This window comes from Simochromis diagramma, unplaced genomic scaffold (genome assembly GCF_900408965.1).
Source record: "Simochromis diagramma unplaced genomic scaffold, fSimDia1.1 OVJJ01000302.1, whole genome shotgun sequence".
NCBI classification, from domain to species: Eukaryota; Metazoa; Chordata; class Actinopteri; order Cichliformes; family Cichlidae; genus Simochromis; species Simochromis diagramma.
In genome coordinates, this window is record NW_024386792.1 from 11951574 (window position 1) to 11972481 (window position 20908).

General features: G+C 40.3%; 1 protein-coding gene across 4 annotated transcripts; it reads right to left on the reverse strand.

Annotated features, from left to right (window-relative positions):
- Nucleotides 1-1361: 1361 nt before the first annotated feature.
- Nucleotides 1362-20908, reverse strand: sept3 (septin 3). 4 transcript variants are annotated; one of them, XM_040024520.1, is made up of 11 exons: nt 20732-20908; nt 18776-20646; nt 11818-12225; nt 11604-11732; nt 7413-7494; nt 7090-7227; nt 6266-6383; nt 5268-5363; nt 4943-5039; nt 4793-4844; nt 1362-3536 (listed from the first exon to the last, which is right to left on the reverse strand). In XM_040024520.1, the coding sequence occupies exons 2-11, from the start codon at nt 20118-20120 to the stop codon at nt 3407-3409; spliced, it is 2595 nt and encodes an 864-aa protein (XP_039880454.1). In that variant the 5' UTR covers nt 20121-20646; nt 20732-20908; the 3' UTR covers nt 1362-3406. The 4 variants fall into 4 exon arrangements, with proteins under 4 accessions (XP_039880454.1, XP_039880457.1, XP_039880455.1 ...); XM_040024523.1 differs by lacking the exons at nt 18776-20646; nt 20732-20908 and adding an exon at nt 18420-18573; XM_040024521.1 differs by lacking the exons at nt 18776-20646; nt 20732-20908 and adding an exon at nt 16389-16662.

The window sequence follows — 20908 nt, forward strand, 5'->3', positions numbered from 1 at the left end:
TAAAGAAGTCCAGATGCTCTTGGGTGTCACGTGAAGGCTGTGTGCAGGCAGGAGTGGTGGTAAGGAGGATGTGCAGACACTTGGAGACAGAAAGTCAACTCAAACTTAGATTTATTGCTAGATGGCAAAACAGAAAACTGACTAAACTGAGAATACAAAAACTAAACTGAAAACACAAAAAAACTAAGCAGGCAGACAGAACACACAGCATGAAATGAGGGTTGATGAAGATCACAACAGAGACAAAGGAAAACACAGGGCTTAAACATGTGATGTGAATGACAATAAAGCTTCCTTGAATCCTTGAAAGCTCTGTGCAGTCAGTTTTGCAGCATTTGGTGGAATCAGCAGAGAGTGCTTGCTTCTTCTATTGGCAGTCACATGATAAATAACTACTAGTGATCAATAACTGGAAGCCGCAAATGCCCGTGCCACCACACTGCCTTGACCATGTTTGACAGATGACGTGATATGCTTCATTAAGACCTGTTTCTCTCATTTTGCACACTTTTCTCTTCGCATCATTCTGGTACAAGTTCATCTTGGTTTCATCTGTCCAAATATTTCTTTTTAATTTTCATTTACAAACTTGTGCAGGCTTTTCTGTTTTTTTTTAACCAGTGGTCTGCACCTTGCTGTAAACCTCCTTTATTTCAAGGTGTCTGTTGATATTAGAGTTTGACAATGACACCTCCTCAAGTTTTGGACTTGATTAGATAATATAATGTTGTTTTTAATGGTGTAAATAATTTTGTCACCATGCATGTACTGCTGAGCTGTTCAGTACGTTAATTCTTTTTAAGAATACGTATTGTTGTCTTGATGCTCATCAAGTTAAGGACATCCTAGACAGCTGATTCTCTTCATTTGGACGGAGTGTTTTCAGTAGGAGAAATGTGTCGTCACTCATCCAAGTTTTTTCTTCAGTCTTTTTCTGTCTAATGATGATCTTCTTCGCTTGCACTTGAGATTATTTTTGGATTCATATTTAAAATTGCAATGAAAAGCTATAAAATAAAAATTAATCACTTTGAATTGACTTCATGTCTGCTTCATTTCTGATGAAACAACAAGGGAGCACCTGGCCATGAACTGCTTGTGAGTCAATTGTCCCATTAATTTTTAACCTCTGAAATTGTAAAACCTCTCAAATTAAAGCTGAAAGTCTGCACGTCAATCGCATATTGATTGATTTACAATCCACAGTGGTGGTGTACACTAAAACTATAAAAAGAGCATCTTTTTCCAATAAATTATGGACCTCACTGACACAGTATGTAACATCATTATAAACAACAAAGACAACAACACACAGGTGGTTATGTGAACATTCAGAAGAGAAATCATGACAAAATTCTAAGAACATGATCATGTGTTTTTATTAAATAAAGAATAAGTTACAATAATAAGACATAATGTAAAAATAACTCCATACAAGACAGGAAATCATACATCGGTGTGTCACAGCAACTTTGTGAGAAGTTGTTAAATAAATGTACATTGCGAGTTTTCACTGAGTGACAGGGCTGGGTGATACGTGTGTGCGTGGGGGCCATCAGCTTAGTTTGGGGGTAAGACAGCAGCGCTTTACCTTGTGATATATCAATTAAATTTACACATCACACATTCAGAAACACAGTAACTGTTAGTGGATGTGAAGTTGCAGGAATGAGTGAACCGACTGGCTGTAATCAAACAGGCAATATTAACACAAGCATGCACACAAACACGGTAGGAACAATGGTTCATTAACACTGTTTCAGATTTCTGCTCGAAAACCTCTGACTGCACTACAATCACGGACAACTACTACCATACTGTTGCACACACTTGATTTCAAAATCATACAAATACATATGATTGATTAAAAAGGCTGAATGGATTTAAAAAAAGATTGAGATATGTTAAAAGATTTGTAGTTTGTGTTCTAATGCAGACAGCCTGTGGCAGAATATCATATTTAGTTCCTGAAGAAAACCTGGTAAACACCTTGGCAATGTTATAATATTATGAAAAGGGTGATATTATCAAAGTTTTTTGTAAACCCAATGTCTTTGCTGCTGACAGCAGAAGAGTAAACTTCATCAGAACTGGATGTGACATATTTGAGAAAAAAATCTCAGCAGTCAGAACATCTGGGGCAGATGGAGCTGCTCCGTTAAACTTCTTTAATGTGGCAGCGTGCTGCCACCAAGTGGTGCACAGCAGGAATTGAATATTAATACAAATATATCAAAAATATTTCAATTCTCCTGCTTTCCTGTGTGCAAAAAAAGATGCGATGACCAAACCAGTGATGGGATTTCTTTCGGGTTTAATATAATATTTTATTGAATGGCTACTTGCCATGAATGGTCATGATAAAGAAAAAAACAACAACCAAAAATATTTAAACAAAACAACGTTTGCACTGATAGTAGTGGCTCTCAAAGACCAAAAACAAGTCATTCCAGCTGGGAAAGCTTGTATATGCAATTTGTTATAAATCCTGCATCTACTGCCTGTCAACTATTTAAACAGGAAACATCTAACAAAAATCAGTCTGAACCTTGATAAAATATGCATGGTGGAAGTGCAAGAGCACAGCTCACTGCTGCAAGTGAACACAGATGCAGTTTCCTGTATGAGTACCGTGCTGAAACAAAACACGGTGAGCTGCATCTGCATGAACAGCTAAATTTGTGTTTGTTACCTGTGAATCACTGAATCGTCAGCGAGCAGTCACTCACCATGTGGACTCCTTATAAACTGCATTTTACATGTGACTAATGCTGCAACTCTCAAGAGAAAGTTCATTATTTTCCTTCGTGGACTCGGTTATTAAAGAAGGCAGCACAGCTTGTAATGTTCGTTAAACCCTCTTGACAGCAAAGCCGCTGGGATTCTTCCTTTAAATGAACAGCTGCTGCTCAGAATTTAAAATTGGCAATTTCAACAGAGCCAGCCGCAGAGCCGGCTAATGCACCGTTGCTACACAGGAATTATGATTTTAATATTTAGAGCAAATCACTTTGTTTGTCTAAACTCGGCTGTCAGTTGCTACACAACACACAGGCTTAAAAATCAGCCTCCCGTACACGAGAGACACGAGCACTTTCCATGTACACTCTGAACAATGAGAAAAGGCGCTGGCAGTGGAAAAAACGTTACCGGCAGTAAGTCTCTTTTACATTATGTCTTTCCTCCAAAGACTCACTGGGATGAATGGAAAATGGTAACAGAGGGGTTTGATATGCTTGGTGGGGAAGAATATGAAGAAAAGGATGGGTGGAGTTTGGGGATTAAATGACACCAATTCTTAACACATTAATTTTCTTTTCCACGCATGCAGCAATGCTGTGGTGATAAGGATTATAGTATTTTGTAGATTCATCTATTGGACTCATTGTTTTCACTCTCTCTCTGACTACAGGTTGCTCTCCTGGGTATCAGCGGACGATATGGGGTGCAGACCTCCGTTCTCATTCAGTCTCTTGGCACGGTACGTTTCATAGTGAATGTTATGAGTGACTTCCTTCAGATCCTGCAGGTGAGACCTTCAAAAGATGAATGTAAATACAGAGAGTGGGCGAGTTATTAGTTAAGTACGTTCATTTGACAGAGGAAGGGACAAGAGTTACTGTGTTTTGAAATACAGTATTGTTGTTCTTGTGTTGTGGTAATAAAATGGTAAAATCCTCCACAACAGCAAACACAAGAAACAAACGTTTTCTCACAATCAAAGAAAATTGCATAGTCTTATATTCAAAAACCGCTTTGAAAACATTTCACATTTATTATAATAAAAGTGCTTTAATTTTTTTTTAGAGAGGAAATAACTTTAATCGCTTTATCAAATAGTTGATCAGGACCCATCTTCATAAAACTATAATTAATTAATGTAATTTATTTTAAATGTGAATATTTGCTCTTTCTGTGATGTTAAACTATCCCAGTTTATCAGAACAAAAATCCACCCTACAAATTTAACTGTTTTTCTGACGTTTCAGAGACCAAATGGTCACTTAAATAAAATTTATACTCACTGGCCACGTTGTTAGGTACACCTGCTCAACTGCTTGTTAACACAAATATCTAATTAGCTAATCAGATGGCAGCAACTCAATGCATCCAGGCACGTAGAAGTTCAAATTGAGGATCAGAAATCATAACTAGAGTTTACAGAGAGTAGTCTGAAAGCAAGAAAATATCCAGTGAGTGGAAATTCTCTTAGAGAAAAAGGTTTGTTGATGTCAGAGAACAGAGGAGAGTGGCCAGACTGCTTCAAGCTGGTAGGAATGAAACATTAACTCAATTAAATAATTGTTACAACCCAGGCATGCAGAAGAGCATCTCTTAATGCACAGCACACTGAATCTTGAAGCAGATGGGGTACAGCAGCAGAAGAGCACTCTAGGTGTCACTTCAGCAGTGCTAGAAACAGGAAACTGATGCTGCAGTTTGCAGGGGCTTACAAAACAATGGAAAATTAAAAAATGTCATCTGGTCTGAAAAGGGCTGATTTCTGCTGTGACATTCAGATGCTAGAGTCAGAATTTTGGCCTTAACATCCTGAAAGCATGGATACTCTGCCTTGTATCATTAGTTCAGTCAGGCGGTATTGGGCAACCCAATACTAGCACTGTGTACCTAATAAAGTGACCAGTTACTGGCGATCAATACATTTGTGTTACTGTTAAAATGCTGAGAAAGTTTACTAATAGAGAAAAGTGATTTTTTTCTTTGTTTTATTTCATTTCTTTATTCCACTTTTTTGCATTATTTAAAAAGATGCTTTAAAAGAAAGTTTTACCTGATCAGAAAATCTCTCAGCTGAGCAAACTCACAATGGTTTGGATTTTCAACTGCACAAAGCAGAAAAACAGAGACAGAAATCCATCAACATCAGTCCTGTGTAAAAAACCAAACAGAGAAACTCGTTCATGGAGAGCGTTTGACTCACCCTCCACAATTCCCCACGCTGTCTTCCTCCCCAGAACCCGTTTGCCGTTCACTTGATATTCTTTGTCGCTCCCCACCACAGCAAAGGGCATCGCCTCCTGTGAACAGAGACATTTGAACATGGTTCAGTGTACCGAAGAGAGCTACGCGAGGTTTATGAGATGAAACAAATACACCACACGCCCAAGTGCCCTGGCATTCTGCTTAGGGGACTCGCTGCATGTTTGTGAAAGAGGCTGGGTTAAAGCTGAGTATCAAAGATTCATTCTAATGCCAAGGAAGAAAATCGCTCGACAAATATCGCGTGAGACAAAAAAGCGACTTACTCTGATTTTATCGTTGTCACTCTTGTCTTCCATGTCATCATCAAACTCTTTTTGTGGGTAAAATTCAATCCCGCTCATCTCCAGCTCCTTCCTTACCTGGAGTGCAGACAAAAGCAAGGAAAAATGAATTAAAAAAAAAACCACTAGTCACAATGGTACCCAACACTGCACAAAGGACCAAAAGTCTTTTTTAATTAATTCATTCAGTTTTTCTCTACTGGGAAACAGCCAGGACAGACTTTTACCAGCCCCTTGTGTATTTTTACTGGCCTACAACCAGGAAAATGATTTCATACATTGCTAGCTTAATTTATAAACCTACCATAGATTAATAATCTATTAGTAGATTTAGATTTAATATTATAAATCTATGTCAGAAATGTAATTAGTAACTGAAACTTTAAAATAAATGTAGTGGAGTAAACACCGAATCCTGGGGTGGATGACTACTATCAGCAAAGCATACAAGAAATCTGGGAAATTGAATTGAATTGAATTTCTTAGCAAATTAAACTAATAGTTTATCTGCACACAGATGTTCTTTTAGCTCCTTCTTAATTCTGTTGCGTTGGATGGACAGGAACAGGTAAAAATACTGCATTTCTTCACATTTAAAACTATCTGAACAATCGGTTTGATGATTGACGTTTGTTGGTATTTTCAGGTGTATGACTTGACAGGTAAATCACTGTCACTGGGCCAAATTGCTAGTGGCTGGCAAACAGTTCGCCCAACATACTGTGTTTACTGGCCTTGGGATCATTGAATAAGACTTAAAAATTAGTGCCTGAGACCATGAAGTGATCAGAAAAATGTTTACTGAAGGTCACTGAGGTTCTGGATGAGAAGTCAAATCACTAAGAAAACTTTTTAGCTGTAGAGTTTAGTAACTTGGATCCACTGCTGGTATAAAATGTTTATTACAGCAGCTTTGCACACTCATCAGTAAATATCTATGAAGAAAGACATTTTGAAGTCAGATTACTGGTGAAACTCACCCTCTGCTTGAACTCCTGTCTCTCCTCAATGGTCAGTGTATCTGCTTTGGCAATGATGGGAATAATGTTGACCGAGTGACTCAGGCGCTTCATGAACTCAGTATCTAGCTGTCGAAGACTGAAGCAGAAGGACAAATAATTACAGTGAGTCATGAGGGCAGATATAGGAGATGTGGAAGCTCATAAACACTGAATAAAAGAAGGAGGCGTCTGGAATTCATTTGTCATTTCTCATACGTCTCATTACCTTTCCTTGGCCTTGCAGCGATTACAGAAGACTTACAGTGAGAATCTTTTTTTTTTTCAAGTGGGCTTATCATTGAACAAAGGTTGTGTCCCAGCTCTTGTTTGCCTGCACATAAGACATCCTGTCGGTCTCAATTACCCTGGCTAAGAAAGATGAGATACGCTGGCAGTAATACACAAAAGACTGTATCCACTTATTCATTAGAAAGCAATTTCACACTTGTCAGCAGGAGCTAATTGTGAAAAGGAGAGAGAGGTGTGTGCTGTCTGCAATATAAAGTAGCACACTCAATTTAAGGCTTTGATAATGTGAAATTAAATGTTTTTTGAATAAAGAGACATTAACACTGTGAGCTTTGTGCGTGTGTGTCTCACCAGCATACAGTGTGTGAATGTGTGTGTGAATGGGTGAATGTGTAAAGCACTTTGGGGTCCTTAAGGACCAAGTAAAGCGCTATACAAATACAGGCCATTTACCATTTACAGATTACTTAAAAAAAAACCCACATCCCTTAAAGAATCAGATACTTAAAGATGGTCTGATTGATTTACTTCCATACAGCCAAAGCTTAACTTACGAGTGTCCGGTTGGGGAGATAAAATAGAGACAGCAGTGCACCCTGGTGTCCGGGATTCGCTTCTTTCTGGTGATGTTGACCTCCTCCTTCAGGAACTTCTCATACTGCTCATTGATGTATTTGGAGATGGGCTCCCAGCTGTGGATACAACAGAAGCAAAACATCACCGAGGCAGGAAAAAACATGTTTGAGGGAGCACTGATTCACTCCTAAACCTTGAATACAGTTTTTAAAGATGAAAGGTGGAGATTTGTCCTCGGTGATATAAGGCAGTTATTATGACATTTATGATGCTTTAACAGTGCCGGAGCTGGAAATCTCACCAGTTGTCGTTATTGATTTGGTCTCCGAAGCCCGGAGTGTCGACAACTGTCAGCTTCATCTTCACACCACCCTCTTCAATAACTAAAAAGAAAAAAAAAAACATGTTCACACAAAGAAATCAGCAAAATAAATAATAACAGCTTCAAGTCTTCTGGGAAGGTTTTGCACAAGGTATAGGCCTGTGTTTATGGGAATATGTAACCATTCTTCCTGAAGCACATTTGTGAGGCAGTGCACTCGACATGCAAATCTTTCTCTTCTTTTTTGAACAATGGCCATAGATACAAGTGATACAGTGAGAGATAAACATCATATTCAGAAGTCATTTTAAAACTTAATTATATAATAAACAAATTATTTGGAAAAATAAGGTACATGATTTTCACCTTGAAATTTTCCAGATTATGTACCAAGTAGTGGAACTAAACCTCAGAGATTTAGGATGTTCTACTATAAAAATAAAAAATCTACAAGTGGCTACAAGAAATTCGTTTGTCCAGGATCAATCAATCTATCGCCTGAAGCCAGAGTCAAAACTGACCCAAAAACTCCATATACAGAGGCCCAAGCCAATCAGTGAGATGATTTCACTAACCACTATGCTGCCCATTATTTAAAATCTCACAGAGCTGCAAAATTTCATCACAGGATTTGCAGGTAAGGTAGTGCATGCACCTCCATGCCAGGAAATAGCTTCTGCTTTTCAAAGAGAGCATCAGAGAAAACTGACTGTTTACCAGTGGCAATAAAGGCAAAGACCAGCTCTTTTATATAAACAAGACAGTGGCAAAAGCAGTTTAGGAGATGTCCGGGGTCTGGGCAGCGTCTGCATCATTTCAAAGTGCTCTTCAGGATGATGTGACGCAGTCTGTGCAACTACCAATTCCTGCACAGCCAACATCCTCTAACATCCAATAACTGAAGGAATTTCACATAGAAAGTCGCAGAAAGCTGATCCCAGAGTCTCTTGGGCAATTACACACCTACAAGAAGTTATGTATGCTGAAGGGGGCAAAGGTAGTGTCTAAACCAAGGATGTACTTACCTTTACCACAGAAGAAGAACACATTTAATGTTTTTATTTAAAAACAAATAAAAACTTGAATATTCAACATATTGACTGAATGTTCGTGTTTGCTATAATCACACAAACAGCAAATACAATATTAATAGTATGGCCAGAATTTTTTATGCTTCGTCTCCTGGCATAATAATATCAGGTCACTGTCATCCGCAGGCAATGGGAGCATGATCACGTAAACTGTAGCAGCCCACGGGCTTGACATGTCCCTACAGTTTCCTCGGGAGCTCATAAGTCGTCAAGGACGTGCAAATGGCAGCTAGGTCCCAGAAGGCATAATGAGCACAGGCTTGAATGCTACATAGTGAGCTGTCTGCCACAGTGAGGATTTGATACTAATAGTGGGGGAGGGGCACCAAAATACGACATTTTCAAATGTTATACAGAGTAGCTGTAAATAGCGATTCGTTTGGGCTGCACTGTGGATAATTTAAAACTTTATTCAAATCAAGCACACGGCTGACTGTCACTGCTTGCCCCTGTTACTTGAGTGGAAAGCTTCTCAGTTACACAGATGTTCTACAAGAACAGCTTTCTGATTCCTCATCCTGTAACTTTGAAAGTGAGCCACAAATTGAGCTATGTTTACATCTTTGCATCAGCTGTCAGGCTGATCTACGGTTGTTACCATGGAGACATAACTCTGAGCTCTGAGGTTGTCTCGCATTTTACTCACAAATACTTTGGGCTTTAAATTGGGTCATGGTTGGTCCTAGCTTTGATCAGACTCCACAAACTGAGCTCAGCGATATGGTGCTTTGTGACTCCTGTGAAATATGACCGACTGCCCGCACTCTCAGAAACTTCACTGAGGTTAAGTAAGACCCTTTTAAACCCCCAGTCAGTCAAACAACAGTGAAATGAAAGCACACGCAGCACGCCAGCAGATCTTAAAATGATAGTGAGCAACACCCTGCAATATGTTGGCCCTGTGAGGTCAAATGCACTGGAGCTTAAAAAAAGACTGTTATCACTCATCTGCCTGCTATCCTGGGTGTTCAGCTGCTATGATCTATACTTTTCAACACATCCACTTTTCCAATGCTGTCAAAGTCAATACTGATATCATTGCTCTTTCCCAATCATCTTCTTGCTTGCCTTCAGCGAACCAATAAGCCTGCATTCTGCATACTTTAAATCTCGGCAACCCACTTCCTCACCATCTCAGAGCTCCATCCAAGCCTTCATCTTCATCCTCACCACCACCAGTGTCTGGACTCTGGACGCTGGCATTCTGTCCTGCTATGATGGGTCTAATTGCCAAATATTATAACTGATTCTGTATCTCAAAAAAATCATGTTTAATTCTTCCAAAGGATTTCTTCTTAATTAATCTGTGTATTGGAGAAACAATTACAGACAGAAAGACAGAATAAACTATAAGCAGCAGCAGACCAAACAAATCTGCCATACAATCTAAACGTTGGATAAGAAAATAACACAAAAAAGTTTTAATACAAAATTGAAGCTCCTTTTTAATCTGTCAAACTCCAAACAGTCCATCATAAACGAGATGTAAAAAAAGTGTAGAAATATCAGAAGCCTATTTTACTTGATGTTGTGTTATAAAACATGATGACCCAGCCTTAAAAGGTAAGCTCACAACTTCCCAAGTCTATCCTAAAACACTATAGCTATTTTGTTTTGCTGAAGTTATTCCACCACTATCACTGTACTTTCAAAGTAAACAGGGCGGCAGCAGAAATCTGCAGTCTTTAGTATGAGCAAAAACATATTCAAAGGATTATCTTAAGTGTGCATGAAACTCCAGCAGCCTGAGATTGACAAATCCAATGGATATCCACAAGGCAAAGTATTTTCTTTTTTGCAACAGAACACAAAATATCCAAACAAACAGTTTTAGTTTTCTTTTTTTAAGTTGGCTTGAACATCAAAGTCAACCACAAACAGGAGAGGAAGCATAAAATAACAATAAAGATAAAACAGTTTGTTTTGTATATTCTTACTATTGTCTTTGTTGCAGAGGCTAAGCTAAAGGACAAACAAGCACAAACAGCAGTGACCACATTAGAGGTTCTTCCACATGCATGTAACACTGCCTCCTGGTGACAGCATGCAGCAACAACATGTAGACATGTGTGCAAATCTCTGCATTGAACATCGACTACTCAAGTACCATGCCAGGAGGATCATTCAGCACCACCTGACCTCTACACCTCTGCTGCCAATCAGCTACTATCAGATCTTTAGCCTTGGTTTTCCATCATATTTCTTGCTACATGTTCCTGTCAGCTTGTTTTTTAAATGTTATTATTATCTATTTATTTATTTTTGGATATTGTACCTTTATAATAATAATGTATACTTTATTAATACCGTAGGGGATTGCTTAGTCCTCTGCACTTAACCCATTCATTCAGTGAAGCAGTACGCAACTACCAATCCAGCGCCCAGGGAGCAGTGTGTAGAGACCCTTGCTCAATAGTACCTCAGGGTAGCCGTTCAGTGGATTTGAACCCCCAAGCTTCCGATCATGGGGAGAATACTCTACCTACTGAGCAATCCCTGCCCTTGATTTTGTGCCTGTCTTTAATGAAAAACTTGTCTACATTGTACACATTGCCTGGAAACCCACAGTGTGCCCAACTGTGCACTGGCACATGACAGCAGAAAACTGAGCAAAGATCTGTTTGCTGTTTTTCAGCCATCTCTGAACTGAATTTCAGCATCTGTTCATTTTTAGAGATTTCACCAACAGACAGCGATGAAAACCTAACCTTCTTTCGACTTTGTCTGTACAGCTACAGAACGCAAATAAGGTAGGTCTCAGCATTGATTGATTTATATGACACATAAGAGAGTTATTACAGAGCAGCTTGAAAAATTAATTCATGACAATTAAATTCCCAGCACACGGACAGTCGAAAACAACAAGTGATTAAAAGTGCCTGCAGGAGAGGGAGAAGTTGGCCCATCCTTCAGCTGCTTAGATTTCTTGGCAGCTTCCAGGGTGCACTGATGAACTATAAGTAGGCTATGTGGGACTTTTAAGAACATGGCCAAAGATTGTTAATTTTCTCTCTTTAATTAAGTGCTATATAAATGCCTGGCTCTAAAGAAAGAGCAGCCTCTCTGTCCTTGCACTCACCGTGAGACACTGCCTTGATCTCCACAGTTTTGGGGATCTTCTCATCACGAGCCCATCCTGCACTCCTCCTGCTCACTTGGGACTTGAATAAGGTGTTCACCAGGGTTGACTTTCCCAGACCGCTGTGACCTGAAGTGAAAGGCAGAAGAATTAAGGTTGGAGCACCATAGAGGCAGAAAGTGTCCAGGCATAAAGCAAGTCTACTGTGACGTACCTACTACCATGATATTGAAGTCAAAACCCGTCTTCATGGTCTTCTTCCTCATCTGCTCAATGATGGTGTCGATACCAATGTATCCCAGCAGAGTGGATCCCCCGCTGGAGCTGTGGGAGCCACCATGACCGCCGCTGTGTGGTGCAGCGTGACTTCCAGCATGACTTCCAGCGTGACTAACGCTGTGTCCTATGCCATGACCCACGCTGTGACTGCCACCGTGGCTCGGACCATGACTTCCAATGGGAACTGGAATGGCGCTCGGTGGGGGAGCAGAGATGCCGCCTCCTCCGATACCCAGGCCCTGGGGTGGGAAGGGGCTAGAAGGAGAAGGAGCCCCCACGTTTGGGGGTTTGGCAGGGACAGCTGGTTTGGGTCTAACCTCTGGAGGAACGATGTCTGACATGTCTACAGAAAAGGAAGGAAGATGAAAATAAGTCACACTGAAAAAATGACGAGGAAGTAGGTCAGTGGATCAGCCGAGGCCTCTCCTCTAGTTACTCGTTCTACATTGAAGAAATGGGTTATTGCAGCAGGCTTCGATCACCCAAACAACAGAAAAATCCTCACATTCATCTAGTCAGGCAAACACTGCTTTGTATAATTTGTGTAGTTGTATAATTTGCTTCCCAGATTTTGATGGTTATGATGAAAGGTGCTTGTAAAACAAACGTTTTATCTGTTTATTTTAAAAATATGAAGCTGGAGCTATACAAACATTATGAGGTGAGCAAAATCAGATGTTTACAATAAAGTTTTCCTTGAAGAGCGCCTACTGTGCTCATGTCCAACTCCATGCTGTTATTCTTAGACTCTACTAGAGTAGCTTTGCATGATTCACAGTTCAGAATAATGTTTCTTTACTTTAAAGTGAGTCTCAATTACCGCTTATTTCATCCACTGTCTGAAATACTATTTTAGCCCTATTCTCTCCCATAAAGTCTTCTTCTCATTGGCTGCCTCTTGTAAACAAAAGGGATTTCTGTTCTCATGTCTGAGATGAGCATATTAGGAACATCTTCTGTTTTTGACATTATACTGAGGCATTGAAAAAGGACTGAAAAGGAGAATACGTTATGATCACAGTTTATGAACTCCTCCCCTTCCTCCTTCCTAAAAAAATCTGGTACTGACTGGAGCTGTGGTACTCAAGGCTAGCAGACACATGGAGTTTACGTATGAAAAATGTAATTAATGCATAACTGTCACTTTCAAGTTTCATAACCATGTGAACTGTATTAATGAATGAATGAATGAATGAATGAATGAATGAATGAATGAACAACTGATTAAAATAAAAGTTAAGAGAAGTTGAAGAGACTTAAATGTGGCTAACATTTTTTTTTCTTTGTCAGTTATGTAATAAAGTAAATATCTTTGAGTGTTCAATCAAACAAATCAAGACATCTGAAGGTCCCAACATGGACACAGATGTACATTTCAGGAGGGATCCAGTCCACTGCCTCATCCGACCCAAACCCCACACAACAAAAGCACAAAAGAAAGCTGATGACTGAGAAGAAAAACTGCTATAACATCATTTGTTTCTTTTTTACCAACAGATAGATGTTACTGTATGTCTGCGCTCATATTTCACACACATCCATATACAAAAAGAAAAGCTGAAGAATATGACAGAGATGGAAGGAAAAGGGAGAGGGAGGTCCAAGTCTGAAAGCAAAATAGCTCTGAGACACAGTATTTGAGTTTAGCAGCATAGTTTCTAGTTTAAAAATAAGATTCATCTTCGGATTAATGCTGCCTGTGCTTTTTGAGTTTGCCTCAAAGGTTGAGATAAACCTTATTCCTAAAAGTGTGCAGAATGTTTTGAACATAAGCAGAAATCTTGATGAAACACAGATCAGCTGTTAAAGTCCAGGGGTTAATAAATCAATTTATAAAAAGATGACTCATGCACAGTTTGAGCTTGAACATAACATATGAGACAGAACTGAATCAACTCGTTATGCTCACATCTAACCACAAGAGTCCACACGACCTTAAGCATTTAACTCAGCAGGTAGGAAATCAAATGAGAATAGCTGAGAATAATGACTGGAGAGTTAAGCTGTTATTATTTTATTACGTTATCACATATTACACAGACAGTGTAAACAGTAAAATCCACTATCGGTGTACAGAAGTGCCTGACAGAACCTGAAATTAGGGCACTGTGAATAATTTAATTGATTCCTGGAAATCTAGCATTTATAATCGGGGAAGTTCTTGCACTAATGAGTAACAACTACTCCGAAAGACTGCAGAGGTGGGGCAGCATCTGACCTGACCTGAGTTACAAAAGCGCTGCTCTAACCTCCAGCCTTCATCACACCCAGGTTGCCCATCTATTATTTCTATCTGCTCAACACAGCAGAGTATGTCTCAGCCCTGATCACCCCCCAAGTGTAGAAATCAATGCCTGACTGAACAAACTCAGGTCTTCTTAATAAAGGTGTCCTCCACTCCAAAAAAAAAAAAAAAAAAAGTCAAAACAATGAAAAATCATTTACATTTCATTTTAACCCCCAAAACTGAACTAACTCTTCTTTTCTTTCACATTTTCAATGTTTATACAGTGGAATTACAAATACCTCTGAGAGCAACTCTGATGTTGATTTGAAGATTATTTTCTTTTTTAAAATAAAAGAAATTATTATATTTTACAGTGTGATACTTAATAAATAGCTGATACTATAGGGGCAAAGATAATAGCCAGCATTTTTAATATTATGTTTTTTTTTTCCAATAAAACTACCAAATTTACAGCAATTCAGAACGCCTAAAAGTGTAGAAATCTAACATAAAACAGAAACATAAATAGAAATTTCCCTGTCTAAAAAGGCTTTATTTATTAGTTAGCCTAGCAAACTTGCATTTAATCAAAAATCCATCCAACAATGGACACACTTTGCTTGACAAATATACCCCCTAATTCAGAGGAAGCTAAAGGCTCAGTCACACAAGTAAAAATAGGACGACAACCTCCTTGTATAAATTCCCAAAGCTTGAGCCTGTTGTACATTCACAACTACTTTTGATCTCAAGGTAAATGCACAGGTTGTCTAATACGAGGCAAACTTTCTGCAAACAGTCACAGTCTGACTTGAACTGACTGCAGTCACTCTTAAAGAGATTGTCAAAGGTTTGCTGTCTAATTGATAAATGCAGATACATTGCCGACATGTTATTATCGGTCTGAATGAGTTGATGTCAATTTGCACAACTCAAGGGGACTCGACTTAGCTGGCTGTCAGTCAGTTCTGGTTATTCCTATAGACCTGGAAGGTTGTTGAGCATAAATGTAATAGTTAAATGTGAATTCCTGCTGATTTAGACAACAGTTAAATGATGTATTATTGCAGATCGCAGATGTAACTGCCAACTTCACTCCATTCAATCCCAGACTGATCCCAAACTGATAGCAGACTGACTCTATCTGATATTGACAAAGTTTAACTTTGAGGGCATGATTGGCAATTTTTGTTATTGCAATGCTCAGCATAGATGTTAAAAATCGCAATGATACTGTATCGTGAGTTGAGTATTGTAATTAAATCGTCTGGTGAGTCCCACCTCAAGTTTTAATCATTAAAAACGAATGAAAACGAAACTAAAATTTGCACTTTGGAAAAAAGCAAAACAGGAAACTAATTGGAAAAAACAGATATAATAATTCTGGCAGAGAACCACAGATGAAATTACAATCAGCTGTCTAGTCTTTGGGTTGGCAGCAGAAATGTCAAACATGGGACACAAAAATCTCAAAAGCCTGACCAGAAATGCAAAAAAAACCTCTGCGAGCAAGGCTTTGACACCAGTCGGGTCTAAGCAAGAAAAGATGTTTTTGTGAGCTCAGCCTTTAAGTGAAGCAAGCAGTGCAGGCAGATGGTAACAGTAACAGGCAGCAGGCCGAGCCAAGATGTTGATGAGCTTAGTCCTTCAGGGTGTACAGCCTGCTGCCATGCTTTAAGTCACAGTCCTAGATACATGAGTCCTGATCATACATACAGGTCACTGAGGCAGAGGCTGTCACTTTGATTCATTCACTGGCCATGCAGCTCTGCCCCCTCCCTGCCTGCCCTCACAAGCCCACACTGCAATGCAATTATTTCGAGCTACACACTACAGCAAATGTAGGAAACTGAAGCGTACGATATCTGAGGATGCTCTGGCTACATGAAGGCTAAAACTCCCTTTTTTAAATCCCTGTTTGAAAAAATAATAAAATGGCCAAGCTCATGAAAGTTAAGAGCAAACGTGCTTTAGCATATAACATGAATAAAAGCGCCCTTTTCTGCGTGTTTTAAGTGACTACCCAACGTTAGCTCTACCAAAGCCTGTCGCCCTCATTGTTTCTCTCACCAGTCACGCTGGATAATAACGTTAACGGCTAGCTGCTAGCGTGCACCCGCTAACGGTCGTCACACTCACCAGCTCCCGTTCAACTGACCAAACGAGCTCGTGGAGACAGCGGGCGACCTACAGGCGCTCTGAATTCGAGAAGCAGTAATATATATCCACCACACTGATAACAATAACAGGAACGCTCATGTAAAGAGGAGTCCGGGTACCTCTCCTTCCCTCTGGCCGTGAGCCCCCTCCTTTTCCGTTACCAAGGCGACAAGAGGAGAGGGAGTGGGGAGATGCAGCGCACATGCGCAATATGACTTTATCTCAAAGGGACATTTTTTTTTGGGTACAGTGTCTTCTGTCAGAGCTAGAGTATTTATAGCGAGCAATTTGAATTGTGTTATAATCAGTGTCAAGTCCAGACATGGGAGATGATCTTTAACAGTGTTGGTGGATAAAGAAGATGGATCCTTTACTAATAATGTTGTGAAAAAGTACTTGCCCAATTCCTGATTTATTTTCTCTCTCTCTTTTTTTTTTTCATATGTGCAACATTTGTCACACTTGCCTCTTAAATCGTGAATTATCTGTTTTTAATTCTGTGGCCTGATTACTGCCAGACCTGCTGAATTGAGAAATCACTTAAACAGAACCTGCCTGACAAAGTGATGTAGGCTAAAAGATCTCAAAAAGAAACACGCAATGCGACAGTCTACAGAAACAGATTTGAAACAAAGTCATTGACATCTATCGGTCTGGAAATGGTTACAGAGCCATTTCTAGGGCTTTGGGATTCCAGCAAATGATGGTGAGAGCCATTATCCACAAATGGAGAAAACTTGGAACCTTCCCAGGAGTAACTGACCAACCAAAATTACTCCAAGAGTGCATTGGTGACTCAATTGGTGACCTAAACTGAGACTTGTCTCAGTTTAGGTCAGTGTTCGCGCTTCAACAATAAGGGACTGGGGAAATATATGTATCCATGGGAGAGTTCCAAGGAGAAAAAGGTCGCACAGGCTCGTTTGACATTTGTTAAAAAAAAACAAACACCCAAACATCTTGATGATCCCCAAGACTTTTGGCAAAATATTCTGTGGACTGTGGACTTTTGGAAGGTCTGAGTTCCAACAACATGCCAACAGTCAAACATGGTGGTGATAGTGTGATGTTCTGGGGCTGCTTTGCTGCTTCACGACCTGGACAACTTGCAGTAATTAATGCAACGATGAATTCTGCTCTCTGTTGTTTTATAGTCTTTACAATACTCATTTTTGGGTCACTTTAGGAAAAGTCATCAAATTTCAAGCTAAAAGAATGATATTGAATTTTTTTGATTTTTTTGCTGCGGTCAACTATCAAAATGAGTCAAATTTGACCCTAAAGTGTGTGTACGGGTTAATGTAGATGCAAAGCTTAACAAAAACATTACTGCTATGTGGGACATTATTACTGCTGCATTATCGTTTGAGCAGAAAGAGCTTATAGCTTTAATGGCTTTGCACAGGTACATAAACAGGCTCCTAAAGTTTGAAGTCTTATCTGCAAAGTAACAACTGCATGTCTGCTAAATGCACTGTTTAAAATGTAGAAAGAAGTGCAGTATAGAGAAGTTTTCCCCCAAATACATTTTGTCACAGCAGGAAAACTACAGTGCTGAATAATTAAAATAATGATGGCTGAATATGTAGACGTTGTCTGTATGTGCCGCGCTTCCTTTTCTGTGAAGAGACACACTATCAGCTGTGACATGCCGTGAACTAAAGCACTTCAAATTTAATGCAAATGTGCTCTGATGTATCCTGCCACCGGTGGAAGCTCAGTGTGTAATGATTAACAGCGAGTGTAACAGGGCTTTCTGAGCGGTGCGATCCCACGAGAGACCCTGAATCTGAGGGTCTTGTAAGACAGAAAATATATTAACAGATCTAACTGCAAGAAATCTACTAATGAAGACTCCAGATGAAGCTGTTAGTTTATATTTTCTTTGCTGTGTCAAATACGTCTGGTAGTTTTTCCCTTGTTGGGCCTCAGAAGCTCTCATTTTAACTCATAGGCATACAACATCCAGGCAGTGCTGAGGTACTATGTGTGCTTTGTTTTACTGTTTAATCTCTACCCTGCTATGTTACGACATGATTTAAGTTTGACACATCTGTTAGTCTGTACTTCCCAGTGTTTGTGTGATATTGTGTTGTTATTACTCTTTAGGTGTTAGAGGAAGAAAAATACAGCTGCAGCACCGTACTCACACTTTATCTCCGAGCTGCTCTCCTTTCGTCCCGCCTTCCTTTCTGCATGTTTTCGGCGTGTTTTAGTGTAAAACTGCTTTGGCACGTCTTCCGATGCTATTCACTTTGAAACAGTCTGCTAACCAACTTTGTCACATCTCTCCTCGCCACGTCTGTTACTCTACTGATAAGAAGCGCTGCCTTTAGTCCCTCTGCTATCCTCTTTAACCACCCCCTCATCAGAGTTCCCACCCCCCCTAGAAGTTAGAAAATTATTCAACTCCCACTCCAAATAAAAGCAGGGGCATCAAAGAGGCGCTGTCGCTGGGTTTGTTCTGTTAAAATCTTGCAGGTGACTTGGATATATTTGTACTCACCCACATAAATTGAGCCTGGGTAATACATCGTGACGTAATAGGGGTCTTCTGATTCCTCTGAGAAAAATACTTTGCCTGTTTCAGAGTCATTCAGCTGATTTAGTAGACTGGAAGCTGTTGTTGCTGTTGTTGTCTTTTCCAGGCTCTGGTATACTCTGTCAAAGACCCCCTTTGAGCTTAGGCCAAAACTGTCTGTGCTGAATGGGCAGTGCGCTACAGACGGGGGCCAGCTTGCAACATATTTCTCTGAGGGATGTTCTGGTAGCTTTGCTGGCACCCCACGGTGGTCAGGTGGTGCTAACTTGTCTGTTTGATTCAGTCCTGTGCTGCTGACCTTCATCTGTTTGTCAGGAGGAGACTGTTCCTGATCTAAGCCACATCTGTGTGACTGAAGGTCAGGTTTCAAAAAGGATCCCCTTTGTGAGGTGGTGCACACACCAGAGGGAGGGTGGGAGGCCTCCTGGGTCTGAGGTGCCACCTGACATGTCTTAAGCTGATTTAACCTGTGTGTGCACTGGGAAGCCTCCATTTTCTGATCAGCTTCTCTTGACTGGCAGCTGTAATCCTTTGATAAACATTGAGACTGACTCACTGCACACCTTACATCCACAGTTTGACTCTGTGCCTTCGACGGGAACCTGAGGGGTCTCTGTGGGGACTTGATGTTTTGAGATGCACCAGTTTCATGAAAGATTTTATGAGAGTTTCCTGTAATTGTCTGATTATTGTTCTCTTCTTCCTGCTGTTTCCTGGGACGAGAAGCTGATAGAAATGCTCCTTCTGCTCTTGTTTCACTGTGCAGGTCGAACCGTCTCCTCCTTGCCTCGATGCTTGGCGAAACGCCTGACTGATTAAAAAGAGGCTCAGTGGAAAAGGATGTTTGAGGAGTCACGGGTAAAGCTGCTTTTTTCTCACAATACAGTTGCTCATATGGTGGGTGAGCTGAGGTAAAATGTAAGGTCTGAGAGTAATTGCTCTTCTGAGGGTAGTTTTTATATTTTCTTTGAGGACCTGACAGAGTGGCCGGTCCATCAAACACTGACGGAGACTCCCGGTGATCAACGTTAGCAGACTTAATGCCTTTAGAGTTAGTGGATATTTGTGTACCTGTCATTCTACTGGGTTGAAATTCCTGGTGCTGATTGATGTTCCACTTTGGTTTAGGTAATGCAGTAATGTCTGTACTCCTTTGCAGAGCCTTTGCTTCATCTTTGGCAGTATTTTCTTTTTTACTTAGTCCAAGTTTGCTTTGCAGAAAGCAAGGATTCGAAGATGTGACCGGGCGTCTGTAGGATTCTGAGTAAGTCTGATGTTGAGACTCTCTGTTCATACGACCTTTTCTCATCTCGGGGTGAGTAAAGTCCAGTAAAGCATCCTGGTCAAGAATTTCATGCTTTATCTCATTTGATGTCTCCGCTATGACATTACAGATGGGAATCGATTTAGCACGTCTTTCTTTTGCAATAGGAGAAGGCTGTTTTACTGGTGCACCGTCTGAGCTCGTCCCTTGGCAAAGGGACGTTGGAGATGGGCTTAGCCTGGGTGTTGGGACTGTCAGAGTTGGAGATACACTCGGCTTTGGTGCTGGCTGGTGCAGTAATGGAGAAAGATCACTCGCCTGTGAGGCGGGAAGATGAAGAGAATCACTTGGCTTTGGTTTGACAGCGGGAAGAGTGAGAGAGGAATTTGGCTTAGGAGAAGGAGAAATGGAGGTGCTGGGTTTTGCAGAGAGAGACTGAGAGCTGCATGTTTTAGGTTTGGTCCTTGGGAGGGTTGAAGCTCTTTCTCCATGGTTTCTCTGTGAAAGCTGACATGATTTACTCCTCGAGGGCGGGCTTGGTGTCTTGGATGTCCAAATTGAATCAAATGATCTGGAAAGAAAAAAATGTACCAATAATTACTAGATTATGTAGCACATAAATCCAAGACAGAAAAACAAACCTCACATTAATTTACCTGTCCGCCGTGTACAGCTTTGTGTTGTGTTTTTCAAAGATAAGTCCCTTCTCATCAAATGATGGGATGTGAATGGCTTTCTTCTTAATGACGGGAGAAGAAAGTGGCAGAGGAGGTGACAAACACACTTTTGGATGCTCCTTTGTTTGTCTGCTGGAGTCAGGCACTCGTGGGATC

What these genes read in the sequence shown, in the direction of transcription:
- sept3 (XM_040024520.1), bottom strand. Translation starts at nt 20,120, where the DNA reads ATGAGAAAAGGTCGTATGAACAGAGAGTCTCAACATCAGACTTACTCA. An exon ending in CCCAGGCTCAATTTATGTGG is followed by an intron (nt 12,226 to 18,775) that starts GTGAGTACAAAT and finishes CCTTTTCTGTAG; the next exon opens with ACATGTCAGACATCGTTCCT. An exon ending in CTGAGAGATTTTCTGATCAG is followed by an intron (nt 3,537 to 4,792) that starts GTAAAACTTTCT and finishes CATCTTTTGAAG; the next exon opens with GTCTCACCTGCAGGATCTGA.